The sequence below is a fragment of the Nyctereutes procyonoides genome, unplaced genomic scaffold (assembly GCF_905146905.1).
Source record: "Nyctereutes procyonoides isolate TBG_1078 unplaced genomic scaffold, NYPRO_anot_genome, whole genome shotgun sequence".
NCBI classification, from domain to species: Eukaryota; Metazoa; Chordata; class Mammalia; order Carnivora; family Canidae; genus Nyctereutes; species Nyctereutes procyonoides.
Window position 1 is genome coordinate 84,962,168 of NW_026575140.1, and position 13,849 is coordinate 84,976,016.

The window sequence follows — 13,849 nt, forward strand, 5'->3', positions numbered from 1 at the left end:
TTTCCCAGCACCTAGGACAGTGCTGAGCATATAATATGTGCTGGGTAATATTTGTTGAGCGTGTCACACCAGTAGCTCACAAACGGAGAAGTTCCCAAGCAGCTCTCAGTGGAGACGCGGCGCTCCTTCATGATGTCAATGTTAGGAAAGCAGATTTACCTACTTGAAGCCCTTAGACGACTTGGAAAGAAAGCGTAGGGAAAAAAGGGGAGGCCCAAGAGACAACTTTGGGAACCTTGACATTCAGGGGCCAGAGAGGAGGACCACGGAATCCAGGCAAGGGGAGCATTTGAGCTTGGGATCAAGAGTATGGGGCGCGGCAAACAGGTGAGGATGCTGGGAACAGGTAAGACCGCACCTGGTGGAGCAACTGGAGTCCTGGTCACCCACCCCGGGGCGGCTGGACGGCCCAGGCAGGGCCTCCCGGCGGAGGGCAGAGGCGGCCGCGAGGAGGAAGGCGGGCAGCGGTGGAGGCGGAGGCCGGGTCTAGGGCCGGTGGTGGTTCTTGTTTGGGTTTGGAAGGGTTGTAATTGAGACCCGGTCACGTAGCAAGGTGGGGAGAGGTTGCAGATGCCTGAGGGAGGGAGCGAAAGCCCGGGTGGCATCAAGGAGGCGGCAGCCGGTGGTCTCCCAGCGCAAGGGGTCACCTCCGGGAGAGGGAGAGGGCGGGCTGCTAGGTCCCTCCCCAGGACCCGGGCGGGCGGCGCGGTTGGCGAGGGGCCACCGCCAGGCGGGTCGCCGGGTCTCCGTGTCCATCAGCTTCGGGTCCCCGGGCTGGGGGGTGGGGTGGGGGCGCGGGGCCCGCGCGCGGCGGGAGGGCGGGAGGGCGGGAGGGCGGGCCCGCGAGGGGCGGGGCGGGGCGGGCCCGGGGAGGCCACACCCTGAAACTACCTGCCCGGGACAGGAAGAGCGAGCGCGAGAGGACCTCGGCGCCGCACGCTGGGCTGCGACCGGAACTCGGCTCGGCCTGCGCGCACCCTGCCCTGCCCCCGCGCCCCCGAGCGCACCCCGCGCCCTCGGCGCCTCCGAGCGCACCCCGCGCCCCCGAGCGCCTCCTGCGCGCCCCCCGCGCCCCCGAGCGCACCCCCGCGCCCCTGCGCGCCCCCCGCGCACCTGCGCCCCCCGCGCCCCCCGCGCGCCTCCCGCGCGCCCTGCGCCCCCAGCGCGCCCCGAGCTCCCACGGCGATGGCAGGCGGCCGCCCGCGGGGCCCGCGCCGCTGAGACTCGCGACCCGCCACCGGGACCATGAAGAGCAGCCGCGCCCTCAAGGGCGAGCGCGGCCGCCTGGACCTCCGCGCCGGCCTCAAGTACAGCGCGCGGCCCGAGGTGGGCGCGGGGTGCAGGGGCGCAGGGGGCGGGAGGGGCGCAGGGGGGGCGCAGGGGGGGCTCAGGGGGCGGGAGGGGCGCAGGGGGGGCGCAGGGGGCGGGAGGGGCGCAGGGGGCGCAGGGGGCGCAGGGGGCGGGGCCGCCCCGAGCGTCCCGGGGCCGCGGCGCGGGCTGAGCGCGGCGAGGCGCCCCGCTCCGCTGCCCCCGGCCCGGGCGGCCCGGCAGGTGGACTTTCCTGTCGGACGGGTGCCTGCGCCCCGGTCCCCGCCGAGCGGCGCGCTCCGCCCCGGGCCGGGCCTGGCCGGCGTCCGCGGTCCGGCGCTGGGCTCGGGGCGCACGTCGGGGCCGGGCGGAGGCGCCGCGCCCCTGCGCCCCGCGAGGGGGCTTCCGGGGGGCCGGGCCCCGTCCGCAGGTGCCGCCGAGGGCCGAGGCCGCGGGTGGGGGCTGCGCCCGCGGAAGGTCCCTGGTGCGACCCACACAGCAGCGAGCCCCCGCGGGAGCCCCAGGACGCGGGGGCTGGACGCGGGGGCGGGGGCGGCGGCGGCCCCCTGAAGGCGGCCCGGCCAGGCCTCCGCACCGTCGCTGCGACCCCGGGCCCCAGGGCGCCCCAGGTCAGGGCGGGCACCGTGGGCGCAGCGGGCGGGGCGCCCTGGGAGGCAGCTTCCTCCCTGCGGGCGTCGGGGGGGTCCGTCACTCCGCAGCGGGTCCGGGACCACCCGCTGCCCCGCACTGCGCCGTCGGGCGGCCGGGCCAGACCTCGTAGGTCCCTGAAGTCGGGTCCTTTTCCCCTGTTGGCGGGGTGACCCCGGGGGTTTGCAGAAGGCCAGATCTGGGGGCTGCGGCGGCTAGCCAGACCCCAGAGCAGCTCCCCTGGCCCCCTTGTTTTCTCCACACTTGACTTCCTGTGTGGAAAGAAGCAGCGCAGTCAGGGCGGCCAGCCTGGAGGCCCGGGCCCTTCCCGCCCAGCCTCGCTGCTGGAGGCCCATCCACCCCGTGCCCGCCTTTTATTTTCCCTTCTGTAAGTGCCGTGTTTACGAATCCTTGATACCTGCCTGCTGGGCCTCTAGCCTCCTGCCTCCGCAGTGGGGGGCCTGCTGTTTGGTATTTGTTATTTCGGGGCTGGGGTTTTTTGGGTTTTTTTTCCCCCTCCACTTCCCTTTCTGGGATTTGCCAGTCTTGGCGCCCAGGGGCGGGGCCTGGGGCTCCTTGCCTCGCTCTGAGCCACCACAGCCAGCTCTCTCTTGTCACCTGCAAGCCCTTGCTTACTTTTCCCCTTGGTCCCTGCCGGTTTTCTCATCTTCTGCGAGGCTCACACACTCTCTCTTCCATCGGGTTCTTCCCTCTTCACTGATTCTGCGATTTTCCTTCACATGGATCACTCTTCGTCCTCTCTCCTGCCAAGTTCTACTGAACCAGCTCCGAGGCTAGTCCCGGGCCCGGCACTATTGGAGGTAAGGTTCCCCAAGACAAGATAGCACTGCTTCCCTTAAGGAAATGACAGTGCAGAGAGTACTGCTAAGAGGTGCAAAAATTCGACGTGATGCAGTGGGTCCTGAAGAAAGTAGCCGACTGTGCCCAAGGCTCACTTCCATGCCTCCAGGAAGGCTTCACGTACTCCTTCCCATCCCATGCCTTAGCAGGAAGCTTGCTCCCTGGATCACCTTGCAGTGTTTGCAGTCAGGGTCTGCAGATTCGGCCTTGACCCCTTCCCCGACCAAGAGGTACAGCTGCTGCCCCTGATTTCACCCCATCAGCAGAGCCCAGCCAGGTAGTGCTGAGCCCCAAAGGGGAACCAGTGCTTTTGAGTTCTGGATTCTGGCTACTTCCATTCCTGCATGGATGGAGAAGAGTTCTGTCTGGAGGTTCTTGTGTATATGGCCATTGTGATGTGGCTGGAGTGTCCAGCGTGAAGCCAGGACCCGGTGCCTCCCCTCTCCTGGCCGGTGACCTCAGAGATGTGACCTAATCTTTGGAAGCCTCAGTTTCTGTAACTATGAAATGGGGATGACATGTATGGTATAGACTTGTTGCAAGGATGGAAAGGGACACTTCCCATCCGAGCCCTCTGTAAGTTGTAGTGTGTAGGTACACAGTTTGGATCTCTGAGCTGGAAGAGGCCTGGTGACAAACAGGAAGGTGGTGTCGTCTTGGTGGGAGGCCCGCGGAGGCCAGGAACCTGGCCGGTGGTGGGGACTGGCCTCCCAGCAGGGCCGGCCTGCGCTGCTGAACGCAGGGGCTCTCTGAGGAGTTTTGGGGAATGAGACCACTCTTTGCACAGCAGCTTCTATGGGAAAGGACCCCCCCCTTTTTTTTTAAGATTTTATCCATTTATTCATGAGAGACACACAGAGAGAGAGGCAGAGACACAGGCAGAGGGAGAAGCAGGCTCCATGCAGGGAGCCCGATGCGGGACTCGATCCTGGGACTCCAGGATCAGGCCCTGTGCTGAAGGCGGCGCTAAACTGCTGAGCCACCTGGGCTGCCCAAGAAAGACCCTTCTATGTGTGCCCATGACCACTACGACCGATTCCTCATTCCCCTCTTCCTCCCGCCGCCCCCCCCCCCTTCAAAACAAAACTTAAAAAAAAAACTCCCTCCTTTCTGGGTTCTCTTGAACACGTGCTGGGCTCTCTCAGAGGCCCGTGTGCCGGGAAGGTGTGCACAGGGGGGCAGGGAGGAGCAGCGGAGGTGGGCAGTGATGAACCCGGATGGCTCTTTAGGGGGGGCTCGCCCCCAGGTGCTGTAAATGAACAGGGAGCCTGGCTACTCCAGGGGGGCCTCCCTGCTGCCCTCGGCCCCGGGAAGGCCTGGACCTTCGTGGCCTCATTTGGGAGATGGGAAAACAGGCGGAGAAAGCAACCCTAGCCTGCCGGCTGCCCCAGTCGGAGGCCCGGGCCGTCTAAAGCCATGGGGACGCCCGTGGGTGGGTCGGCTCCGAGCCTGCTTGCTGGTGGCAGCGCCACATCCTCACCCCACCTGGGCCTCTCATGCTTTGCTCCCGGGGCAGGTGGCGGTCTGCGCTGCGGTGGCCGGTGGCCCCTGGGTGCTGGAGTTCCCGTGGTGTCAGTTCCTCCTGTGGCCTCTGGTTCTGCCCACACTGTTGGCTCATGTCTCTCCCAAGAGAGAAAGTCTATTCTTAGAGGAAGAGAGTGTGGCCGAGCCCCTCAGCCCAGGGCCACGTCTTCAGGACGGAGTGTTTAGATCACTGCTAGCTTCTGTTGGGCATATTCCGGGAATCATGCCTCTTAGCAGTATTACTCCCCCTTCATAGGTGAGGGAAGTGGGAGCACAGAGAGCTAAGAACTTGCCTGACGTCAGAGTGGGACTGGAATTTGAAGCCAGGTGGTCTGGCTCTGCTTACTCTACTAGGACCGCGAGGGTGCTAAGACAGGGCTGTCCGTCTGTGGAGCTCAGGCCCGGCTGGCTTATGACGGGAAAGAATTAGTTTGATTTGGGCAAGAAACTGGATTTCTCCTCCTCTTAGGATGCTTCTGAGATGCTGGGGGCTTACCATGATTCCAATGGCCAGCTCGCAGTTCATAGGTGGCAATGGAAACGCCTGGGCTTCTCAGAATTCTGGCTCAGGCTGGCAGGGGTGAGAAGGTGTCTGCAGTTAGTTCGGAGTTCTCGAACATCAATTGCCTCTTTTTCTTTGTTAAGGACTTTCCAGAAGCAGGTCTCTACTAAAATTTCTGTCTTGGAATCTAGTATTTTCTGAATTTGCTAAATTCTGCCCAGGGTTAGCAACGGAATCCTTGGGTTCCTGGGGGCAGTTGGCAAACTGGTCCAAATCTTGGAGCCTTTGTTTCCCTGAGGTGGTGATGTTGGGGGAGTGGTAGAGCAGAATATGGTAACAGCCATTTCTACCCGTCACTGAATAGGTGTATTTCAGCTCATCATCCCTCTCTAGTCTCACACCAACCCTATGGGGGGGGGGCATCCCTATTTACAGATGAGAATACTGAGGCTCAGAGGGTTTGCATAATGACCCAAAGGCAGTTAGAGGTAGAACAAGGGTTCCAACCCAGATCTGCATGACTTCAAAGCCTAGATCTTAACCGCAAAGCCATTATACAGTTGTATTCCAAAGATGATGGTGATTGATGCACATCCCCAGCAAAATACGGGAACACGTTATTAAGCAGAGAGTGGTGAGCACCAGGCGCCAACCCAAGTCCACAAAAACCTCTCGCACCAAACGCGTCTGGTTTCCCCTTTTGATGAAGTTACTCATCCGGTCGACCAGGAGACTGACTGGAGGTGTGATTTCAACAAGCCTTTGAACAAAATGTGGCTTTATTTATTATACACATGATTATAGCCATGAAGGCAGTTTTAAAATGAAAAAAAAAGAAAAGACTCATCTACCCAGGCCAGCAAATCTGGTTGTTTACATTTCCCTGGCCTCCTTACAGGCCTTACCATATGCATAGGTTTTATCTAGCTCTTGTTGTGTTCATCTCCTTTGTGTCTGCGGCCTTCTCTTCTATCTGCAGGGTCGTGGTGGTGTCCCCGTCCCGGGGGCTGGAAGACCAGCGAGGTCTGGAAGATCCGCGTCTGGCCGAACAACTGTGCCTAAGAGGGTCCCTTTGTCACTCTGTGCGGTTAGCCTGGGGGCGGCTCCTAACTCCTGCCTGCCTCCTGTGCCATTTCTTGTTTACCAACAATTCTGATGAAGTTTCGGAGCGTTTGCTTATCAGCTTTGTAGATGACACCCTCCTGGGAGGGAAAGGCCAATACCTCGGATGACTTAATTCTGAGTCACTAGGACCTGGACGGCCGGCTTGGTGGGGTGCCAGCAATTGTGTCCATCTGTGTCGGGAGTGAGTGCTGTGCTGGGTGCCCCACCCTAACACTGGAAACAAAACCCACCTGCTCCCACGGTTGGGATGTGAGGAGGAGGCCGAGGAAGAACAAGCAGGGCACCGTAGGAGATCTAGTATGTGGAGTCAACGGCAAGCTTAGTAAGAGCCAGGTCTGTTGTGTGGCTCCTGAAAATGCAAAGTAAATTCTTCCTTCCCCATATTTTTATTTGGTTATACCCTTTAAAATTATCATTTAAAAAAGACTAATAGATACACATTTAAAAAAAATTTAATTTATTTATTCATGAGAAACACAGAGAGAGGGGGGGGGGGCGGGCAGAAACACAGGCAGAGGGAGAAGCAAGCTCCATGCAGGGAGCCTGATGTGGGAATCGATCCCGGGACCCCAGGATCACACCCTGGGCTGAAGGTGGCGCTAAACCGCTGAGCCACCCGGGCTGCCCTAGATACACATTTTTTAAAAAAGATTTTATTTATTCATAAGAGACACAGAGAGAGAGAGGGGCAGAGACACAGGCAGAGGGAGAAGCAGGCTTCCCATGGGAGCCCAACGCGGGACTCGATCCCAGGACCCCGGGATCATGCCCTGAACCGAAGGCAGGTGCTCAACCACTGAGACACCCAGGCGTCCCTGATAGATACATATTTAAAGAAAATTTGGATAACTCAGATAAATGAAAAGAATTGAGAAAGGAGAGAAAATGCCCTAGAAAGGCATTTTTTTAAAAAAAGATTTTATTTATTTATTCATGAGAGAGAGACAGAGAGAGGCAGAGACACTGGCAGACACAGGCAGAGGGAGAAGCAGGCTCCATACAGGGAGCCCGACGTGGGACTTGATCCCGGGACTCCAGGGTCACGTCCTGGGCCAAAGGCAGGCACCAAACCGCTGAGCCACCCAGGAATCCCCTAGAAAGGCATTTTTAATCATTTGGTATTGCCTATGCATTTTTCTAAATGAAACTGCTTTTTAACAGAAAAAAAATAAATTACTTTTTTTCTGAATACAAAAGTTAGGAAGGTGTTTTTTTTTTTTAATTTGTTTCTTTGTTTTTATCAAGCAATACAAAAGTATGCAAGGTAGAAAGCAAAGTTCCTCTGAAATTCTTTCCCTGGGGTTTTATAACCCCTGTAAGTAGTTTGGCTTACAATCTCCCAAGGCCTTTTTTAAAAAAAAAAATTATTTATTTGAGAGAGTGCAAGTGAGTCCGAGTGGGGGGGGTGTGTGCAGGGGGAGAGGGAGAAGCAGACTCCCCCTGAGCAGGGAGCCCAGTGCAGGGGGGGCTCCATCCCAGGACCCTGAGGTCATGACCTGAGCTGAAGCTTCACCAACTGAGCACCCCCAGGCTGTTACTCACGTGGATGTTAATATATTTGTGATGCGTTTTCTCCCCCAAATAGAGTCATAATCTAATTCCTATTCTGCAGCTAAGGTCGTGGTCCATCAGTGCATCAAACATGTATTAACTGTCTCAAGCCATGGACTGGAACAAGGCAGCCCCTTTCTCCCATTCTGAAAGAGCAAGTGCTTGGCCTTGAGATGGCGAGAGGCTGGGGCTGGGGGGTGTCTGGGGTGCTAGGGGACCCTGGGGAAGTCACCTGATTAAAACAGAGGGAGGGGCCCCCTGGGGAGCCTCTGGGAGGAGACAGGGAGGCAAGCTTAGCGGGATGGGAAGTGCCTGTAGGCTTCCTGACCTTGTGTTTTCATCCGACCCGACCCACCGTGCATCCTAGAGTTTTCTCGTGGCATTACCTACTCTTTGAAAACCCGTTTTTGATTCCCGCGTAAGCTTTCATCAAGTGGGCCTGTCACCGTTTATGATTACTATTTGTTTTGATTATTTGTGTGTGCTCCCTGAGCCGTTGTTGGGCAGGTAATGGACCTGGGGCCCCGGGGAAGGGAGGCGATGGGCCAAGGCCCGTGGGCCCCAGGCTGGTCCATGTTTGAGTTACGCCGCTGGGTTGTGGGCAGTGTCTCCATGCGCATATGGCAGGAGGTGGCCAGAGGTGACAAACAGTTTGCATAGTCCGCGGGCCACCAGCCAGGCCGGGGAGCCATCGGGCCGCTGTGCTGCCCTGCTCCTCCCGCTCGGTGTCGCCGGTGCTGCCCGAGGTTGGCACCCAGGGAAAGCACTGCTGCCCCAGCGAGGGTGTGCCGGGAGGCAGGCAGGATTGCGTCTGCGCGCCTCCAAGGACACACCGCGGGGACGCTGCTGAGCGTGCCCTTGGCCTCCAGGGGCCCCCAGGGCCACGTTGTCCTGCGTGCTGCCACCAGGCTCCTGCCCCCGGACTCTGGCTTTAGGGCCCCGCTTCGGTGGCTGAACAGAGGCTTTGGGAACCGAGGTGTCCCAGGAGGCGGGGGGGGGGGCGCCCCAAGCTTCTGTGGATTTGGGGCCGCGCGGCAGCGGTGGGAAGGGGGAGGCCGGCCTGTGGCGCCTGCTGCCGTGGATACGACGCAGCGCAAAGCAGCACAAGCCCCGGTGCCCGCGATGACCAAAGGATTGTCCAGAGAAGTGTGCAGAGTGAAGGACGCCAGCAATCTTAAAACACTGACGCTGGATGGTTCATTTATGTGCCGGTTTTGAAAGGACAATTCAAGGACAGGAGGATAGACGGGCGGGGAGGGGACGGGGAGGAGGCGGCGGTGGTTCCCGAAGGGCAGCGGGACGGATCTTGGTGCTGGACACAGAACCAGCCGTTATCTGGGCTGGTGGCCGGGGCCCCCCCACGCCCGAGATCAGTGCCGTGGAACTTCGAACTCACACTCACAAATGAGCGAAGGAAAAGGAGAGACCCAGATCGCCGGCCTGCGTCCGCACTGGGTATCCCGATGCAGCACCTTTCTGCTGGGAGAAGCTGGGCGGAGGGTGCACAGGGGGCTCCCCGTGGTGTTTCACACACCTGCAGGGGAACCTCGTTCTCTCAGTAACAAAGGCAGTGAGTGCGAAAAGCACGGGCCGAGACGTCAGAAAGCGGGTTCGGTGGGTCGGTGGGTCGTGGGGGGAAGGATGAGAAGGGCTGCGCGGCGCTGCTCTCGTCTCTCTTGCTTTGTTTCGGGTGTGATCTCTGGCTGTGCAGCTCCTGGCAGAGCCCTGTGCTCCCTGAATCCGGTGACTGGGGGCCGGAGGGGCGACACTGGCTGGGTGGGAAGAGGCTCTCAGGAGAGGAGCCAGGCAGGACAGGACCCAGGCAGACTTGGGAGGACGAAGGGCCGAGAGTGGAGTGGGGGCTGCTGGTGGCGTTCTCTCCCACTGATCTGGAATTCTCCGGTGGGATTGCAAAAGACGTTGTGTCCTGGGGGGGTGGGGGTGCATTTAATTGAAGACCAGGAGAGGAAGATGCTGGGAGAGTCCACACTTGGGTAGAGCTGCCCAGCACAGGTGGCCAGGCCGGGTGACACTGGAGAGCCGGGGAGGCTGTCAGCAGAACCCTGGGGTGTGGACCGACCATTCTGTCCCCTTCCAGGAGGATGAAGCACGCAGGGGATGCAAGCCCTGGCACCGGGAGATCCCCGGCTGGCCCGGGGTAGGCTACCCAAGCGTGGCTGTGGAAAGAGAGGTCCCTCAGTCGTTCAACCAACCAACCAAACTCTATGACCTTTGGCCAAGGTCATAGAGGGGGTTGGAGAGAGACGCAGAATGAAGAAGACACTGGGGTACCCTGGCCCCCTAGGACTGCCTGGTCTTAGCATGACAGTGGGGTATCATTGATGCCAAGTGGGCGTACAGGCCACGGGGTGGGGGGAGGCCCCAAGGAGAAAATCCTGTGGATTAAGATGGTCTGTGGAAGTTCCCTGGAGGGGCCGAGCCTTGGGCTGTGTTTTCAGGGGTGGTGAGGGGAGCGCAGCCATTCTGAGCGGGGCAGGATGGGAGCAGCTTCCCAGCTCCGTACAGGTGTGGGGCTCCCCGGCTAGGAGCAAGGTCAGAGGTGGGGGGTCAGCACCCCTACACCTGTGGCGCAAGGGTGGAAATGCATATACAGAGTTGGGCAAGGCCTCTCACCGCTTGGGCCCCAGAAGCAGATAGAGTTTTGCTGAGTTTTTTTTTTTTTAAGATTTATTTATTTATTTATTCATGAGAGACAGAGAGAGAGAGAGAGAGAGGCAGAGGGAGAAGCAGGCTCCATGCAGGGAGCCCGACGTGGGACCCGATCCCGGGACCCTAGGATCACGCCCTGGGCTGAAGGTGGCACTAAAGCGCTGAGCCACCAGGTGTCCCAGCCATCTGGGTTTTTGATGTTAACCCTCCTTTACCCATTTCCTCATCTGGAAATGCAACCTGATTATAGGAGTTAGAGATAATCTGTATTTAAAATGCCTAAATGGCACAAAGATGTGCAGAAATCATGAATATGCTCGTGGTGGCTCCGCCCTCTCCCCTGAGCTGTGTGGCACGCAGACAACGGGTTGAGAGCCCTGGCAACTGTCCAGGTGTCCCCAGAGCCCCGTGAGCCTTGGCCGCCTTCCTATAGCCGCCCAGGAAGGCCTCGGGTGAGGCGTCCTCTAACCGCACGGCTTGGAAACCGGTCACAGTCCTTGAGGGCAGCTTTTCAAGGAATAGTCTGGACACCTTCTGGGCCCTGAGGCTACTTGAGCCAGTCTGTTCATTATTTTATTATTTTGAGGTTCTGCAAATAATTGCATTTGAAATGGATTTTTTAAAAGATTTATCTGTTTATTTGAGGGAGAGGAGGGGCAGAGGGAGAGAGAATCTCCAAGCAGACCCACTGTGGAGCTGGATCCCAGGACCCCGAGATCATGAAATCAAGAGTTGGCCACTCAATCGACTGAGCCCCCCAGGTGACCCTGAGATTCTTTTTAAAAAAGATTTTATTTATTTATTCATGAGAGACACAAAGAGAGAGAGGCAGAGACACAGGCAGAGGGAGAAGCAGGCTTCTCGTGGGGAGCCCGATGCAGGACTCGATCCCAGGACCCCAGGGTCATGCCCTGAGCCAAAGGCAGATGCTCCACCACTGAAACCACTGAGCCACCCAGGCGTCCCTGAGATATGTTTTAATGTTTTAAAAACATGTTTTGGAAATGACTGGAAACCTGAAGTGTAGACGGAGGCCTGGAATGTAAGTAGGTGGCAGACTTGATGGCTTTGCTAGGTGAGTCTCCTCTGGGCTGTGAGGGTGCGGAGGTCCCTAGGAGGGCTTGCTTCTCTCCCCCAGGCCACTCCCTGCCTTCCTCAGACGAGGGGAGGGGGGGATGGGAGCCAGGTGGGAGCAGGACGCCTTCCTGGTGCCTTTGGCCCTGGGCGAGTGGCAAGAGGGCAGGGGCCATGGGCTATGGTTGAGGCCGCACAGTGTTTTTGTTTCATCATAATGTTTGAACTTGAACTCCAGGCGTTCCCCCAGACGGGAGGGAGGAATGGGCCTCGGTCGCTTTAGGCAGGTGGATGGACTGTGGGCGGAGAAATGAAAATCGAAGGGCGATAGTAGGTAGGCCTCTGTCATTAGCAGGAATCAGCTAATTACGTTTTACAACACCTCTACTTAAAAGGTGCAAGGGGTTATTAACCTACTTTTCAGAGGGGAAGACTGAGGCACAGTGAGAAGAATTTGCCCCAGGGGCTCGGGGTTCCCAGGCCTGACCCCTAATCCCGGTGATAACCAGCCCAACCCCGCAAAAAGGAAGGAAGGGATTTGTATCTGGTGGTCCTGCGCTCAGTCCGTTTGATGTCACCTTACGGGGTCTCGCTGCAGGTGCGTGTGGTCCCCGGCCCACGGCTGCGTGCGCAGGGTCTGGGCGGTGCAGGGAGCCGGGAAGGGGACACAGCGTGACCCCCGCAGTAGCCAGCTGCGGGCCTGCGAGGACTACTGAGTTTCTGCGCAGACAGAGCAGCCACAGTGGCTGAGTCAGGACCCGGGGACTTCCCCTCCCGCTCGGACCAGGTGGGCAGAGTAGTGATGGACTTCCTTGAGCAGATACTGTTGGCTCTGGGTCAGCTTTTTGCTCCCCTGGATGGCCTGAGGTCACAGATCCACACGTAATTCTGGATCCTCCTCGGGGCCCGAAGCCTCACCCATTTCCCAGCAGCTGAAGACAGGGACGGGGTCAAAGGGCAAGAGTAAGAGGGCTGGTCACCCAGAGGGCGGGAGGGTTTAGGGAGTCCACTCGGGGCTGGGCAGGCCTCAGGGACCTCAGGGCGACACTGAGCCCCTCTGTGGGACCCTGCGTGGGGAGTCCTGGGGCAAGACGCAGGGCGCAGCCCCACAGGGCAGGTTCCTTGCCCGCAGTTGGTTGCTTAAAATAGGGCAGGCGGCGGGGGCCTTGGGATGGGGGGGCTTTGGGGGGGGGCCTTGGGGTGGCCGGCTGGGCTCTCCAGGGTGGGTTCCTAGGAGGAAGCCCCCGAAGAACCGGGGTGTTGGGGGGGGGTCTGTTCAGCTTCCCGACTGCCCCCCCCCCCGGCCCTGCAGCCTCAGACCGTCCAGTGGGCCTGGCACGAGCCGCGGGCAAGCACCGTGTCTGCTCCGCTTTATTCTACTGTTCTTCGCGGCCCCACGGGTCTGGGAAACGCCGAAGTGGTGTGAGCACGGGAACCGTTGCCCCCCGTGGGTTTCCCGCGACGCCAGCTTCCGTGGGATCACTCGCCACAGCTTGGAGAGCAGGGCAGGTGGAGGCTTTGAGCGCGGGCTCTCTCTCCTTTCTCTTTTGTCCCCTCGGTCATCCTGTGATGAACAAATCCGGTGCCCTCTCTGTGCCGGTGAAGTCCCTGGCCGCGCGCTGGCTGTCCCCGTCCGTGGCCGCCGGGGCTGGAGAGAGCCCAGCTCAGTAGGGACCCACCTCCCTGCGAAATCAGCTGCTGGAGAAAGAGGCCTTTCTCCAGCGTCACCTCTGCTGTGTCTGCTGGGTGTGTCCGTGCTCAGCGTCGTCCAGGGTGACACACTCAGTGCTGGGGTTTAGAGGTCATTCCTTGCTCTGTCGTCTCAGGAGGCTTGGAGCCGTGCTCTGTTTCTGGGGACTTTGGCCAGGCTCTGACCCCAACAGGCATCGGGGTGGCCCCGAGAGTTCCGCGGGCTTTGTCTTGCTCCCAGCCAAGGAGGGCATCTTCGAGTGCTCCAGAACAGTCCTCACTTTGGTAAACCACTGCAGAGGCTCAGACTGTCCTCTCCTGCTTGAACGATCGGAGGGACGTTTGCATGACTGGGGTGGTGGCAGTGACATCATGGATGGAGGTGGGATCCGTCTCCCCTGGTGGTGGGCACACTAGTCCGCGGAGCTGTGGGTGAAGAGCGTGTGTCGCAAGTCAGCGACGGAGCTGGCAGTGGCACGTGAAGCCGGCCACCCTTGTCCTCGTCTCAGGACTGAGCAAAACACCTGTGTCTCCATCCAGTGACTTCACCTCTGCCCCTTGATCTTGATCTTCAGCAGCAGAAGCAGATTACCAGGCGTTGTGTAATGTCATCCCACGACTCCAAAAGTGACTGCTTCAGTGTTTAGTTTCATACCCTGCCTTCCCATCAGGTCACACCCGACCATCACCAAATGAGGAACAATCTCCACAAAAAAAAAAAAAAAAAAAAAAAAAAAAAAGTCTGGCAGATTTCTGGATGATTCATTTTTCTCTCCATCTGCTCTGATTGAAATCTTGTGTAGATTTTTGGATAGTCAGTATTATTTTTGCTGTTTATAAATGTATGCACTTACCAGTTGCTTTTCTCTAGTAAAGACCACATTCCAAGCTGCCAGA

General features: G+C 58.9%; 1 protein-coding gene across 1 annotated transcript in view; it reads left to right on the forward strand.

Annotated features, from left to right (window-relative positions):
* Positions 1-1,151: 1,151 nt before the first annotated feature.
* ST14 (ST14 transmembrane serine protease matriptase) overlaps positions 1,152-13,849 on the forward strand; it is a 36,510-nt gene continuing 23,812 nt past the window's right edge. The window contains exon 1 of the mRNA XM_055305609.1: positions 1,152-1,326. Within this exon, the coding sequence (XP_055161584.1) occupies positions 1,246-1,326 (81 nt within the window). The 5' untranslated portion in view covers positions 1,152-1,245. The remainder of the gene's footprint in view (positions 1,327-13,849) is intronic.